Source organism: Dicentrarchus labrax, unplaced genomic scaffold (assembly GCF_905237075.1).
Source record: "Dicentrarchus labrax unplaced genomic scaffold, dlabrax2021, whole genome shotgun sequence".
Lineage (NCBI taxonomy): Eukaryota > Metazoa > Chordata > Actinopteri > Moronidae > Dicentrarchus > Dicentrarchus labrax.
In genome coordinates, this window is record NW_026136724.1 from 18,250,391 (window position 1) to 18,265,649 (window position 15,259).

The window sequence follows — 15,259 nt, forward strand, 5'->3', positions numbered from 1 at the left end:
TGCTTGATTGAAATTGAGTGCTATGCCGTGAAGAGAGAAGCCACATGGCTCACATAAACAGCAGCTAGAACGTAAGTGAGACCTGTCAGCAGCGCTGTGTGGAGTTATCTTAATCTCAAGGAAGAAAGAAAAGTGCAATTTATGCATTAATGTAACACATTTACATTTAATTTTTGATGTTCAATCAAAAATGCTGCTAAAAGTTCTGTGTGAAAAAGTTTTAAAGCAGCAGTATTGAATAACTGAGTCATGTTGTGGGCTATGTATTCCTACCTTCATGGGACTACAACGTTTTAGGTGACTCGGTTAAGGAAAGTGCATCCATACAAATGTAATAACAGCTTAGTTGTTTATGGGAGGGAAAAGATGTTATCAGTAGCGGTACTCAAGGTTGCCATTCCTATGTGAAACATCCTAACAGTTGGACTGAGGTCAGGTAAAAGACTTGGCCAGCCAAGAACATGTCACTGTTAGGCCCTTAAAAAAACTCCTCAGTTGTCTTGTTTATATGTTTATGGACTATGGATTAAAAAAAAACACAAATCCTGCACTGTTCACCCAATAAGGATGTGAACACTCTTAAACAGCCTAAAATCTGTTTTATTTCAAGTTCAGTATGGTGGACCACGGAGCCAGAACAGTGGAAAACATCACTGTCCTAATACCTCCTGACTGTATTCTTGAGTTTATATTTCCTTTTAAGCTCATTATATATTTTTTCTCCCTGCAAGGATTTGAAGTTCTCATGAAATATGTTTTCCCTGAGTCTCCATGTTGAGCTTTATATTGTTTTTCCATGGTTTTCTGCTCTTTTTTTGTGTGTTGGTGTGCAGCTCATTACATATGAGGAAGCATACCAGTGGTGACTATGAAACAGCTTTGGAATGAGTTGGTTTTGTATAGACAGTGATTGCATGTCAGCAGCAGGGAATCAGCAAGATGGAGCTCAGTCAGATTGGTCAGCCCCAAAAAGTTTTATTGTTGGTTGAACAAACTGCTGGAGAGTCCATATGCAGAAAATGAGCGCCTCACGGTAGCTGGCTCACCCTCAGAGAAAGAGAAAGGGAGTAGGAAAGAGAAAAGGGCGAGGAGAGGGAGGAGATCTGGGAATGACCTCTCGCTCCCTGCTCATGAGAACCAGATGTTCTCCAGAACTCCCAGGCATCCCATTTTCGTCATGCACCAACGCCCAGAGGACCCAGAAATCCTGAATTATTCCCGCTGTATTCCCTAAAGGTCTCTGAAGCTGTTAAACCAGCTTGGCCCTGCTTTCTATCTGCACAGATGATACACTAATGTGTAAATGCATGGGAAATCCAAGCACTGTGGCCACGTTACTGAGAAATGTGTGGGAGTAATGTGTAGTTATGTGAGACAATGTTGATAATAAAGCCTCTTAAAGATGCTGCCACAGCGGAGAGGTTGTTCTTATGTCCAGATTTAGATGTCAGAGGTTAAAACGTTTGTCTGGTCGGCATCTCTTTGTGCTTGACATGATTTAAGGGGACCAAACCCGCTGACTGTTATTAGTGTGTGGCTGTTGTGTGGTACGTCGCTGTAAATGGACCATAATTACCATATATGTTCTGACCCTAAGGTGCAGTATTTCACCATGACAAAAACAAAACTTCAGACCCAACTCTCACCTTCTGCTCCATCAATCACACAAATGAATGCAGCAACACTGATTCAAACCCTGCATTCCTTCGTTCTGACTTACACCAAACCTCCTCCTCCTCTTTTACTCTGGGGAGGGAAGGCAGCGCTGTGGAGTGTCAATACTTGGGGGGTCAGTATGACCTTCAAGGTCAGGTTCTTGTCTACGTTTATTTACTGGAGGTCCTGGATATTGAATATACATTGTTTTCAAATGGCTTATTTCCCTGGGGAGACAAAAAAAACACATCTCATATAACTGTTTCATAGTCTATTGTTATTATTCCATTAGGCCTCAAACGTTAGATGGAAATCAAGTTTTATTAAAAAGTTATATTTTTCTTTTTGGATTATTGTGACTCTCAAGTCATAGTACATTGGGTTGGCAACGTGTAAAATTAGCCTTAGACCTAAACAAAGAAATACTATATTACAATATAATGTTACTTAATTAAGTTGTACCTAATTACGAATAGTTGGAGCTGTAACTTTCCATTGAGAACAGGTAATATGTGGACTTGAGGACAGTTTATATTTTATCATTTGAAGTTATGTGATTTAAGGATAAGCATTCAACCTAAATATAAAAATACAACAATTTAAAGGTGGGATCAGTAACTCTGGAGAAAGATAATTCATTGTTGAGTCTCATTCCCAGGTCTTACCTTTGGCTTATGGTAAATAGGTGGCGTTCGTGCTCCCAGGTAGTCAAATACCGACGCTGTGGGTTGCCAAAGCTCTGCATGAGACTCAACAACTATTTTTCTCCAGAATGACTGACCCCATTTTTAGTAGAGAAAACTTGAATATGTATTATGAATACAATATAATAAAACAGTTGAATGAATTCAACATGGAAAATAATTCAAATTAACAACACATTTTACAATATTTTTAGGTCTCTCCAAGGCTATCTGGGACTGGAGGGGCTACTTAAACCTACATAAAACATAGTAATTCATCTATATAAATTAGTTTTCCCCTGACTTTCCTCTCTGTTTGTTCCCAGCTTGTGACTGCGATGCTCGGGGAATCTCCAGCGAGCAATGCCATCGCGCGACAGGTCAGTGTACTTGTGTGGAGGGCGCGTCCGGCCCACGGTGTGACAAGTGCGCCAGGGGCTACCAGGGTGAGTTCCCCTCCTGTGAACCCTGCCACCAGTGCTTTGCTGTCTGGGACACCATGGTCGGCGAGCTGACCAATCAAACTCTACGTCTGGAGGCCCAAGTGACAGAGCTCAAGAGCAGCGGGGTGACGGCGCCATATAAAGAATTAGTCAGCAGCCTGGAGAGAAATGCCAAGGCTGTCAGAGAAATATTAGAGAGCAACCCTGCAGCAGTGAAGCTGGAGCAGATACAGGATCTGATGCATCAGATTACGTATGTATATAAACAAATCAAGATCTACACAGAGATGTAGTAGAGATGTGTTTGAGCTCATTACTGTCTTTGTTGTTTCTTCAGCGGCGTGATGTCCTATGTAACCATAAAGCTGAACACGACGGAGGAGTCCTTGAACCTTCTCCACAGTGACGCCAACAACACCGAAGCAAACTTGGACACACTGACTGATGAGGCCAACCAGCTGGAGCTGAGTGTCCAGGAGCTGAGACAGCAGGTGTACAACGCCAAAAACGCCAACATCCAGGGTGAGAAACCAGGCTGCGGGAGAGAAACTGTTTGTTTTTTTAAACCTTTACCTAACAGGGAAACAAGCGTGTCATCAGCATATTGCTTCACATTCATCCCGTTATACTTGTTCTCATGCTGGAGCCTTTTGATTGGCATGTATGTGTGTTTTCAGGTGCCATGGACACCATTTCAGCTGCACACATGCAGTCTGCGATGGCGGAGATCCGCGCCAATGCCTCCACCAGTAACCCCGGAAACACATTGGAGCAGTCAGCCACAGTACGGAAAGCCACGGAGGACAAACTGAGCAGCAGTCAGAAGGATTTTGACCGCAAGCAACAAAGAAACTCACAAAAGTTGGATAAGCTGTCCACAGAGCTAGATGATCTTGACCTGTCACCACTTAGCAAAAAGGTGAGAAAAGGACTTGAAGAACCACAATGCAGATTATATTTCCTGTATTGTCTCGATTATAAAGTAGCAACAGTCTATTTTCCTCAGTAAAGTTTCATTTTAATGCAGAATATTGTTGACAAAATATTTGTAGATGGCAAAAATCTAACCTCTAACTGATTCCCTTGCATTGAATGTTGGTGATAATCACTTTGTGTGTATTCTGTCTGCAGACATGCGGTGGTGCAGCTGAAGGCGAGAGCTGCTCCGGCTCCCCCTGCGGTGGTTTAGGTTGTGTCGGTGAGGACAAAGCACCTCACTGTGGTGGAGAAGGATGTGAAGGCCTTGTCATGACTTCCCAGAATGCTCTCAAATCAGCCAAAGACCTGGACAAGGAGATCCTAGCAGCGATGCAGGAGGTGGACAAGCTCTCCAGGATGGTGAGCGCACATCTATTTGTTTTTTTAAATATATAAAAAAATTCAAGTTGGATGCAACAAAAACAAAAAATTTTGTTTGTGGTCAGGTGTGGGAGGCCAACACCCGCGCAAATGACGCCAAGGTGAACGCAATGGAGGTGCTGATCAAATCCAACCGCAGCAAAGAGAGAGTGGAGCAGAGCAACGAGCAGCTCCGCAACCTCATCAAAGAGATACGAGACCTGCTCACCAGTGAGTACTCCACAAACGCAAACACTGCAGAGTAAAGCATTTGTCTGTCTCTTTCTACAGGGACTCGTCTTTACTATTCAGAGTAATTTATGAGATATTCTGAGCCATAACTCTCACTGTCTAACACCTTTCTAGTTGAAATGATTTATTAATAAAGACATATTCGATTATTGGTGTAAATGGAGACAGAAATAGCTACAGGCAAACTAAATTATTAATAATTAAATAAACTCTATGGAGAAATGTACCTTTTATCTTAATGTTAAAATATTATCAATATCTAAAATACAAGAAACAATAGACTACATATATGTGCCTAAATATTTTGCAATATTGGCTGTTCAAGATAAGTAACTTTTAGTAACCATAGAAGCAAGTGAAGTTTGAAAAGTTTACCCCAAATTTCAGTGTCACAGATAACATTCAGGTAAAAATCACCCATTATCCCAATGGGAGTTTGATTTTCAATATTTAATAAAGTGACTTAAGTTGAAAGTATCCAATATTGATTACTATATTGTTTGAGAACTCAAAGTAGGAGGCATTAATATGTAGTTTCTGGGTTAACCACTAGGGGGAGTATGTTTTTCTTTGTGTGTATTGATTACAAATGAGCACGTTAATTAGATCATTATCAGTGTAGTATGTGGTGTAAATGTAAGTTTATCTTTTTCATCTTTGCAATAAATGGGAACATCACCAAAAAGGAAGGTCACCACCTGCTGAGGCGCCTGACTTCGGACAGTCACTACACTCAATAAACTCGACTCTGTTTTGTTTCTCATAATCCAGATGACAAGGCAGATGTGGCGGTGATTGAGGCGGTGGCCAACGAGGTGTTGACTCTGGAGATGCCAACCTCGACGGAAAAGCTGCAGGAGCTGACGAAGGAGATCCGGGAGAAGGTCGGCACTCTGACCAGCGTGGAGTCCATCCTCAGTCAGAGCGCTGATGACATCCAGACTGCAGAGGCGCTGCTGAGACAGGCCAAGGCAGCCAGGTAACACGCACACTGACATTTGGATCTCAAACTTCATTCAAAACTGTTTTCTACCAAAGAAAATGATTTGGGTGAACTGACACTTTAATATCTTGTATGAGCTACTGTGTGAAAGTCCAACAGCACCTGGTTTTCTCTGCTTGTCTGCACATGATGTATAAATAAAGTTATGTTAATATAAATACAACAAATATTAATATTGACACCCTCTGTCCCTCAGTGAGCAAGCGTCCAACATGAAGGACACGGCAGACGTGGTGAAGGCAGCCCTGGATGAGACTGAGCGTGCTCAGACTGTCGCCATGGACGCCATCCAACTGGCCCAGAACAACACTAAAGGCACCCTGGACCTGGTGATCACTGTGAGTTTGACCCCTGACCTCCAAGGTTATGGTGCAGTAATCAATAATAATTGTAGATTTGGGTGTTTTAGTCTCTAATGTAATGGATGTGGAAAACATCAGATCTGTGCGGAGCATGGGAAAATTTTTTAAAAAAAAGAAAATTAAAAAAAAAAAATATTTATATAATTTTTCCCCAGTTTTTCAATGTCTGAGGTTTGGTTTAATAACGTCTGACTGGAAAATTAGCGCCACCAACTGTTTATATTGATGAACTAACGTCACATAACAGTAGTGGACGGACATGCGCTTTAATTTTCATATCTTCTGCTTATTTTCTAGACATTTGCGCTAAATTTGTATTGAAACTTGGTGATTATCTCACTGCATACCTGATATTGTAACATCTTATACACACTGCAGTGTTGGCATGCTTGAGAGCTCCTCTAATGTATCATAGGATGTCCCTGATATCAGAATCTTCCACAGTTATTACATGTTAAGTATTTTTCTTTCCTTTAAAACTTAAAGAAACACTCACAGAAACCCACCTCCCTTCCTCATGAACTTACATATTTAATGTGTCGGCGCTCTTTTATCAGGCTGATCAATGCTTCATGTACTAATTAAGGCTACAGAAATCTCATGTTATCTTACACTTTAACGTGCGTCTGTCAGGTGGAGTCGGAGACGGCCATGTCAGAGCTGAAGCTCAGTAACACAACCGGTCGCCTGGTTCAGCTGGAGAGGGAGGTCGGCCTGCTGAGACAGAACAGCCTGGAGGTGAACAGCATGGCGGAGAAGGCCGACTGGATCACCGACCAGGCCAGACTGAACGCAGAGGAGGCTCAACAGGTCTCTCTCTAACACAGTTTACTCATCCTTACCTTTTAAAAAACAGCTTATATTTGAATTCACCATCAGCTTTATCAGAAAAAACACACACAAAATGCTTTTATCTGCTGCCGTCATCCCAGTTACACTCGTTTGTTTGTGTGAAGGAGTTTGACGAGAAGGTGAAAGATGAGTTTGAGAGGGCTGAGGACCTGGTGGAGGTTAAAGGGGAGTCGGTGCTGCAGGCGAGGAGGAAGGCGGATGAACTGCAGAAGGAGGCCAAAGAGCTGCTCGCCCAGAGCAGCAGCAAGCTGCAGAGACTCGGAGGTGGGTTCACCCTTTTTCCACTATCTTGTTTTCAGTTTTTATTATGATTTTTTTAAATTCATGTAGCCCACACACGATATATAATAATACATTTTCCCAATTTCCTAGGGCCAAGATAAAGTATTTAAACTGCAGAAAAACCATCTTTTCAGCTCTAATATAATTTCAAGATAATAATTTTAATTAATCTCAAGTCAAATCACATTAGAAAACACAAAGTGTTTTTACAAAGAAGTAAAAAATACAATCAGATTCAAACAAACGGTGACGTCACTTCCTGTGTTCCCAGAGTTGGAGAGCTCCTACGAGTCCAACCAGCGCATCCTGGAGGCCAAAGCGGCAGAGCTGGCCGAGTTGGAGCAAACCATCCGCCGGATCCTGGAGGAGATCAGCCAAAAAGTGACGCTGTACAGCACCTGTCTGTGAGGGACCACCTCAAAGCTCTTCACAGTCCTCAAGTGTACTGGGTGGGAAGTTAAAAAGGTGTACAATGTTTTTATAAACACTGCTCCCCAGATGATTCCAGATTATAGCTATTAGGACCAAACACTGTAATATGTTTCACACCGTCGGTGCCAAAAAGTCTCGATTGTGTGTGAGCCAACAACTTAACACCCAAGTGTTATCGGGCAGCTGTGCCAATAAGTGTTTTAACAATGAAAACAAGCTGCCAAAGACCATTAAAGTATTGAAGTAACGAGTCCCCAAAGGAAACCACTAAAAGCCAATGTGACCTCAGTGCTCGAAACCAAGAATGTGTAGAGAACGTACAACCATTCAGCTGTATGGGACCCTACGATCTGTGTATTTAAATATGTAACTGAACATTTTTGATAGAAATATTGAAGTTTTATATGTACTTAATAAGCCCAAAGATATGGAACACTATCTGGACCAAAAAGCCTTCTGTGATTGGTTCTGTGACTAAAGACGAATATTAAAAATTTTGATCCATCCAAGTTGGTATTTTTTCATTTTTGGTGACTCAACATGATTTTATAAAGTTGCACCTGTATTGATTGATAGTTTAAAGGTCCGGTGTGTAGCATTTAGTGGCATCTGTAGTGGCAGGTTTGGCCATTTTGGGCTACTATAGAAACATGTAAGAGTCTGTAGATAAAACCGGCTCATTCTAAGGTAACAAAAACATAATAATTATAATATTCAGGTGGTTATACACTTATTAAAACAAACAATATCAATATTATATTCCATTACTGCCAATAGATCCTCCAAAATGTTACACACTGGACCTTTAAGTTACCATTGAAGTGAATGAGGGTTGATGATCATGCCAAATGCAGAAAAATAAAATGTAATTGGACAAAGATAACAAAACACTACTTACAAGAACAGAGAAACATATTTTATTTGCATTATTTGGCATTCAGAAGAATATCTGTTCCTGTTAAAATAGAGAATCCTCCTTGAAATAAAAGTTAATTCAATCTCAATACAAAAGATGACACAATGCTGGCTTAAAGTCACACAGTACTCACAACAGGCGGACTTTCTTTTCAGCTGTGCATCCATTAATGTGTCAGATGAACACCTTGTAGACAATGTGGTGTCATTACCGATGGTGCTGTGAGCTCAATACAGACAATTCAAGTCCACGGGGCTGTTTACAAACCTTGAAATAAATCTAGAAAGAGTCCAACAGTGTGGATCCGTTACGTAGCACTTCAAACGGCACAGCAATAGCAGCAACATGTATAGATTCTTGCGTTTACTTGCACAACAGTTGGGACAGATGTGTGGGTTTTTAAAAAAGGCCGAAGCTGCAGATGATCAATATTCTTAATTTCAATGCCTCAAGAAGTTACAGATTTTAAATGTTTGGAGTTCTTGGAAGCAAAACCCTGCAATAAAAACTAAAACGCACCATCGTGGGACGAACTGAAGGCATTTTAATCGAATCGTTTGATGGATATTAGCAGCTGGATAAGGCAGAGTGAGGGAGGTTTTAACAGACTGACACTGAACACTGAAGCTGTGGAGGGAAAAATTAAATCCTCCCACAACACACTGGAATGATCTGTTCTCAGACATCTGGTGTAAAAATATATGGAGGTCAGAGAGAAACCGTCACATATGAAAATATTGACCTCATTTATTGGTCAAACTCAGATACCCTTTGCTAACTACAGCTTTTAAGCTCCAAAACGAAAAAAAATAATACATCTAAACTGACCTTAAAAGTGCTTTGGATCTTTTTTTTTTTTTTCTTTTTTTTTTTTTTAAACTCACTGAGGGTAAAGAGCCGAGACAGACATGGGTTTCCTGTGTGCACATGCCTCAGATTCTGGTCTACTCCTTGCTGCGGGGGTTATGCGGTGCGGGAGCTCCTTCCACGGGAGCAGAGCTGGGAACCGAGAGCAGCTGGCCGGCGTGCATGCGTTCGTTGGCGCGCAGCTGACACCCGTCCTGCAGCATGCGCAGCGCTATCCTGGCGATGTTGCGCGAGTCGTCCAGCCCGGAGTGAGGACGGCCTTCGTACTTCAGGCCCAGCTTCTCCAGCATGGTGCTCAGCTTCGTCTGTGTGCGGGGGACCTGGGGGGGGAGGAAAACAGCCGGTTGGTGGTCTGCTGGTGTTTAAAGACTTTAAAACTGGTAACTAAGGTGAGATATTGGGCTCACATAATCTTAATCATCATAAAAACTTCCTTCAAACAGCAAATAGACCTTTTTCACAGCAGCCAGTTTGAAATTAAATAGTAGGGTAGACAGCACCCCAACTCTGTTTGACCTGAATAAAGTACTAGTTCATGTCACAATGGCTAAAAAAGGTCTATTGCATCATATACGGTGAGTTTGTTACAATATTTTTAGGTTAATTTAAAGAGTAGTTCCCAAAAAAACAGATATCAATACAGAATATATTAACTTTCATGTAAACCTCAGACTCAAGAATATATGGATCATCAGGGTTGGCATGTTTAGGTTTATAATAACCCCAAGTGTAATTAACTAGGTCGCTTTATTTTTGAAAAACATCTTTTTGCTTGTTTTTGTGCAGAAGAACTCTGTCTACACTTTCATAACCTGTCAGTTTCAAAAGGAGAGAAATGTGTTGTGACAATGCCCTCAAAGTCTGTGTGTGTTTTATGTTCGACAGAAGGTTTCAGGCGACAAGTATCAGTACATATTAGTTATCTTAGCTCTGACGGTGACAGAAAAAGATTTAACAATGTCACGCAATTCAATAATACTGGCTTCTTTTAAGGTAAATACTGAATGCAGAATGTGCTTGTGTGCATATTTATTATATTTAGTTAGTGAGAAATAATGTTTTATGTCCATATACCTCATGCAGGAGTTATTGTGGAATAAATAAAAGACATTTACATTCAGTCTCCCATCTTAAAATGATTAACTTGAGATCCCAAACCTTGTAGAAGTTTCCGTATGATTTCCTTATGTTTATCCACTTCTTCGCAAACTGAGGATATCTGATACGGCTGATCCGGCACTGGATGTTGAGGAACTTGCTCATATCCCAGGCCCTTAAAGAAGATATAAAAGTGTAATCGTCAGTTATGTTAAGTTAAGTTAGACGCACAGATTCAGTCCGAATTCTGCAGCATTCAAACGTACCCGTCGGTCAGAATGGCGTATTTGTACTTTGTGCCGAGCTCCCTCTCCTGAAGCCAAGCTACGGCTCGCTGAAGGACTTCGGGAAACGGTTCTGCTTCGTCCACCATTTTCTGCTCAACAAAACATTTTTATTAGTGTACACACAAAAAGACTCCTGATCATATTAATACAACACTGATATGAAAGAACCCTCAACCAACCTGTGTTATTCCTGTTAGCTTCACACAAAAGTCTGAAAGCTGTGGGTTCAACTCTGGCTTTACGTATTCCTGAAAGGAGTCCACCTGCAAAATAAATGAGATGAATCATAAACACAAAACTCACCATGCGGGTTAAAACAAAAGGAACAATCCGGCCTTCATCCAAAACTCAACTTACAATTTCTAAAGTGTGCGTGCTGATAAGAACCATGGGAAACTCTATTATTTCATGATGGAAGTCTGAGGGATTGTCCTCTTCGCACGTCGCTTCAAAGTCCACCACACAGATGTAGTCGTAGTAGGTGTCAGTGGGCCCTCCCTCGGCGGCAGACTGCATCAGCTTCTGCTTCTTATAGTGGCTCTTCAGCCTCTTCTTCATCACATCCTTCACACCTCTTCACACACAAAGAGATAAGAGTTTAGAAAACTTCACCAGCTTTCCAACATTTACCACCACGCTGCCGTAGATCCTTTTCGAACTGTGTGTTTACTGTAATGTGGTTACCGTTACCTTGTGTCGAGCTTCAGCTCCGATAGCTTGACACGAAGCTCGTCCTTGGTCATGCGGTTTATGTGTCCATTGGCCAAAGCGATCTCTTTGTACACAGGGTGACTGAAGTCGCCGTTCGACTGAGACGGGGACGCCGGAGGAGAAGATTCTTCTGTAGGACATATTCTGCTGCAAGGCTTCGCCTGAAGAAGAATTATTTTGACATTAAACGTCACTAAATCATAACAAACAGAGCATTAAGCAGGTTTGGTTTGTTTATAGGAAGAGATAATATCCAAAAATGTGCCAGTTCTGATCGTCTGTAAAGGTGCAGAGGTCAGAAATGTCACTCAAAAGCTTTTCTAGATCCAAAGAAAACTCTTCACTTTGTAAGTTAAAACCAATATAAAGAGTCCTAGTAGCTTTCTCAACAGCTTTAATGCTCCTTATCAGAGATTTTAAAAGTCTTCTAGAGGGATGAACACCTTTCTTCCCAAAAATATTCCCTCTTTTGGTGGTAAAGAGCGCTAATGTAGACCCTCATGTCCTGTATGGACACATCTGGATTCATTAGGTTTCTCCACTCATTTATTAAAGTTTTTATTTAATTTATCACCCCTCTATATATTGACCAGAACTTATTAAGAGAACTATACCAATGATTTTGCTCTCTTTTTTTTTACACCTTTCATTAGAAATCAGGTCTACTTCACTGGTTAAACTTCTTCCTTGTTACTAGGATAAATTCAGCCACTTCTAACTATCGTCGGTTCATGAAAGGAGACTTCAAAATAACTTCTTTTGGATCCATCAATGTGAATGTTCTGTCATTTTGTATTCTTATTTTTAAATCCTGTACTTTGTCCAATGGCAGGGGAGGAGATTGTTTTGTTGATTGACAACCAATAAAAAGGAGAACACTTAGTTTACAGTGCAAGTGATTATAGAAAACTGACTACAACATGCAAAAAAACAAAACAAAACACCGATTTGGCCTTTTAACTAAGAAAATTGCAGCTTCAGACATGAAAAAATGGTAAAAACATCATATAATAATTATTTTGACGGATATTACGATCCACAATTACGTGGAAATTATCATTTTTTGCATCACAAATTTAATTTTCTCTACATTTTTGGAGGATCTGTACCAAACAAACTTCTTAAATCTGGAGGACAAAGATTTGCAGACCAGGACAACTCTGCAGCACTAAAATACTTCATTATAATGCTGTTTAATCACACATTTCACCTTCGAGATCAATGTTTAAAAAACTATTCCTCATTTAATTCAGTCAGTCACACACTGCCATACATTTACTTCTATCTATATTATATCTTAAGGTACATACTCTTTTATTCTTATATATATATACCTGAATGTACATTTCCTATTATAAATGTAGTTATTTCTATTGTTTAACATTGTGTGAGCATCTTGAGTAAATCTCTCTCTATATATATAACGTTATATCACATTGTTTAATCTCTCTCTTTAATATTTACAGATAAATAAACAATGGCTGCAGATGTAAACAAACAACGGTGGGAACAAAGACGAAGGAAACATTACAATAAAACATTAAAAAAAATAAGAAAATTACAGCTTTGCACCACGTTAGAAATAACATGTGTACTGGGTTTAATCTGACGTGTAAATATATTAAACATAACATTTAAATAAGGGCTTTATTTTTTATTTTTTTTAACACAATCTAATGAATGTTTACGGTTTAATCTCATAACATGGAGCTAGCCGAGTTAGCTGCGCACAACCAACCTTCTCATCTTCTCTCGTGTTGTTTGACATCTTCACATTGACGTCCTTGGCGTGAATGTTCTCCTTGTGCTCATCCATTAAAATATGTTGTATATATATTTTTAAAATATCCTGAGTTAATTAATGGGAATAATGTCCGTAACTAGCGGCCGGGGGTGTCGTTAGCTCCACTTGCTAACAGGATAGCCACCATTATTTCCCGCGTCGTCTACGTTGAAGCCGTCGCGTGCGCTGCTACTTTGTTGAATTAATTATTGTTTAAATTTAAATTAAAATCTAATAATAATAATAATAATAATAATAATCACCGCCAGCAGCGGCTCTCACAATACATCAGCAACATAAACTTTTTTTTTTTTTTTTTTGTCTTTCAAGGCGGACAGTTATGACGACTTCCGGTTTGCGCCAAAGCAACCCGACGCTAACGGCCGCCATCTTGTGTCGGGGATGACTCACAACATGGCCTCTGATTATATTTTTTATTTATATAATAATAAAAACAATAAACATTATATTTATACACAAATATATTATATTTATGTATTTCTGAAACATAAAAAAATATATTTTATTATTAAATTTTTTCTATGTATATATTGTATTATAATGTACATAGACTTTTATTATATAATTATTTTATTTAATTATATATGATTATATTATTTTTATTGTATATGTATATACCAATATCCATTCTTTCTCTATTTTTATTCCTAGATATATTACATATTGATATATAATTATTACTTATATTCTTTAATTGCGTGTGAGAACATTAAGCAGCTGTAATCAATCAATCAATCAATCAATCAATCAATCAATATATTATTTCCGATTCTGATTCTGATTTTTTTCTGGGACTAATGTCATATTAACACCTGTAGATTCCAACAGACGCCCCTTTTAATTTATATATATTATATTATATACATATATATATTATTTATGTATTTCACTAACAATAATTAGTCTCATATTTAATTCAAAAATAAAAACAAAAACTACAAAAACTATAAAGTAGTATTTCAAATGATGTGTTATGTAAACATGTATATAGATATTTATCTCTGCTCTTGTAAGTAGTGGTGGACCGCTTACTCTATGTGTGTTCACAGAGTTAAAATGAGACAACATCATTAATTTAGTGGAGGTATTATATTATATATAAATGTTACATATTTTGTGTACATATTATTAAAGATGTAATATCTTTAATAACATAATAATAATAATATATAAAACATGTGTTTGGATGTACATCTTGTGAACATAACACATGAAGATAGGATACACAAGATATATTTATTGATTTTATTTTATGTTCACTGTTGATGAATAATCTTTTAAAACAGTTACATTTGTGAGAGATTTTGTGGAACAATTCATGTTTAATCTGGAGGCACTGCTCATATCTGACAGCTAGGTGGCAGTCTCATCCAACTGCGCCATACACGCATACATAGACTACACAGTATGCCTCAGCAGATGTATTGGGAGTACAGATGTTTGAACCTAACCTGGCCCGGTGCTGTAGTGAGCCATGGCTTTCTGAGCAGGATTAACTCTGGCAGAAACAGAGCAGTTTGCAGGACAAAGAGCAGGAGGAAAGAAAAAAGGGGCAAAACACCACCTGAATAATAAATCTGAGGCCAGAACAACTGGGTAAAAGATTTATGATCCACAAAACAGCTGGAACGGTGACTTTGCTAGTTGTTGTATGTCCAATAAAACAATCACATATTTGTTGGTGTGGCTGAAATGTTTCTGCTGCAGGAAGGCGTCTCAAATTAAATGAAAATGTTTGTTTTTTTTGTTGTCTTAATGAAGATAAATCAAAAACCACCTGACATTTATTTCAGGATGCATCTGTGAATCCTTCAGGAATGAGTTAATTTATTATTATTGTCAGTCTGTCGTCGCTTCAGAGTATTCAGGATCATTTTATATTGAAGTAAAAGTAGCAATACTACACTGCATTCAAGTTCAAAAGGATTGGCATTAAAATATATTTAAAGTACCAAAATTAAAAGTAGTCATAATACAGAATGATCCATTTCAGAGTAATGTATATTATTATATTACTGGGTTATAATCACTGATAGGCACTACTTTAAACTACTTTTTAATCACTTTATATACTGTATCTTTACCTATATTCATATTCTATTTGTTGATTATGTTTTGCATTCACATAAGTAAAGTAACTAGTGCCTAAATTGATCAAATAAATGTAAAAAAGTCTAACGTTTCCCATTGAAATATAGTGATGTAGAAGTGTAAAGTGACATAAAATGGTACCAGTACCTCAAAATTAAAGTAAAAGTACTTAGTTACTTTCC

The 15,259-nt window shown here is 38.8% G+C and overlaps 2 protein-coding genes across 3 annotated transcripts in view; one reads left to right on the top strand and one right to left on the bottom strand.

Moving 5' to 3' along the window:
- Positions 1-7,812, top strand: part of lamb1b (laminin, beta 1b) — a 28,373-nt gene extending 20,561 nt beyond the window's left edge. For both annotated transcript variants that reach the window (XM_051392577.1, XM_051392578.1), the window contains exons 24-33: positions 2,666-3,035; positions 3,120-3,304; positions 3,460-3,701; positions 3,914-4,120; positions 4,207-4,351; positions 5,144-5,351; positions 5,572-5,713; positions 6,371-6,547; positions 6,694-6,853; positions 7,143-7,812. In XM_051392577.1, the coding sequence (XP_051248537.1) occupies positions 2,666-3,035; positions 3,120-3,304; positions 3,460-3,701; positions 3,914-4,120; positions 4,207-4,351; positions 5,144-5,351; positions 5,572-5,713; positions 6,371-6,547; positions 6,694-6,853; positions 7,143-7,279 (1,973 nt within the window). In that variant the 3' untranslated portion in view covers positions 7,280-7,812. The remainder of the gene's footprint in view (positions 1-2,665; positions 3,036-3,119; positions 3,305-3,459; positions 3,702-3,913; positions 4,121-4,206; positions 4,352-5,143; positions 5,352-5,571; positions 5,714-6,370; positions 6,548-6,693; positions 6,854-7,142) is intronic.
- A 385-nt stretch (positions 7,813-8,197) lies between these two features.
- eri1 (exoribonuclease 1) lies at positions 8,198-13,279 on the bottom strand. The gene is made up of 7 exons (XM_051392579.1): positions 12,921-13,279; positions 11,162-11,343; positions 10,829-11,045; positions 10,651-10,734; positions 10,451-10,560; positions 10,245-10,359; positions 8,198-9,406 (listed from the first exon to the last, which is right to left on the bottom strand). Exons 1-7 carry the CDS (start codon positions 12,996-12,998, stop codon positions 9,164-9,166), a joined length of 1,029 nt encoding a protein of 342 aa, XP_051248539.1. The 5' UTR covers positions 12,999-13,279; the 3' UTR covers positions 8,198-9,163.
- Between the last annotated feature and the right edge of the window lie 1,980 nt (positions 13,280-15,259).

What these genes read in the sequence shown, in the direction of transcription:
- eri1 (XM_051392579.1), bottom strand. Translation starts at nt 12,998, where the DNA reads ATGGATGAGCACAAGGAGAACATTCACGCCAAGGACGTCAATGTGAAG. An exon ending in ACACGAGAGAAGATGAGAAG is followed by an intron (nt 11,344 to 12,920) that starts GTTGGTTGTGCG and finishes ATTCTTCTTCAG; the next exon opens with GCGAAGCCTTGCAGCAGAAT. An exon ending in TACGCCATTCTGACCGACGG is followed by an intron (nt 10,360 to 10,450) that starts GTACGTTTGAAT and finishes ATCTTCTTTAAG; the next exon opens with GGCCTGGGATATGAGCAAGT.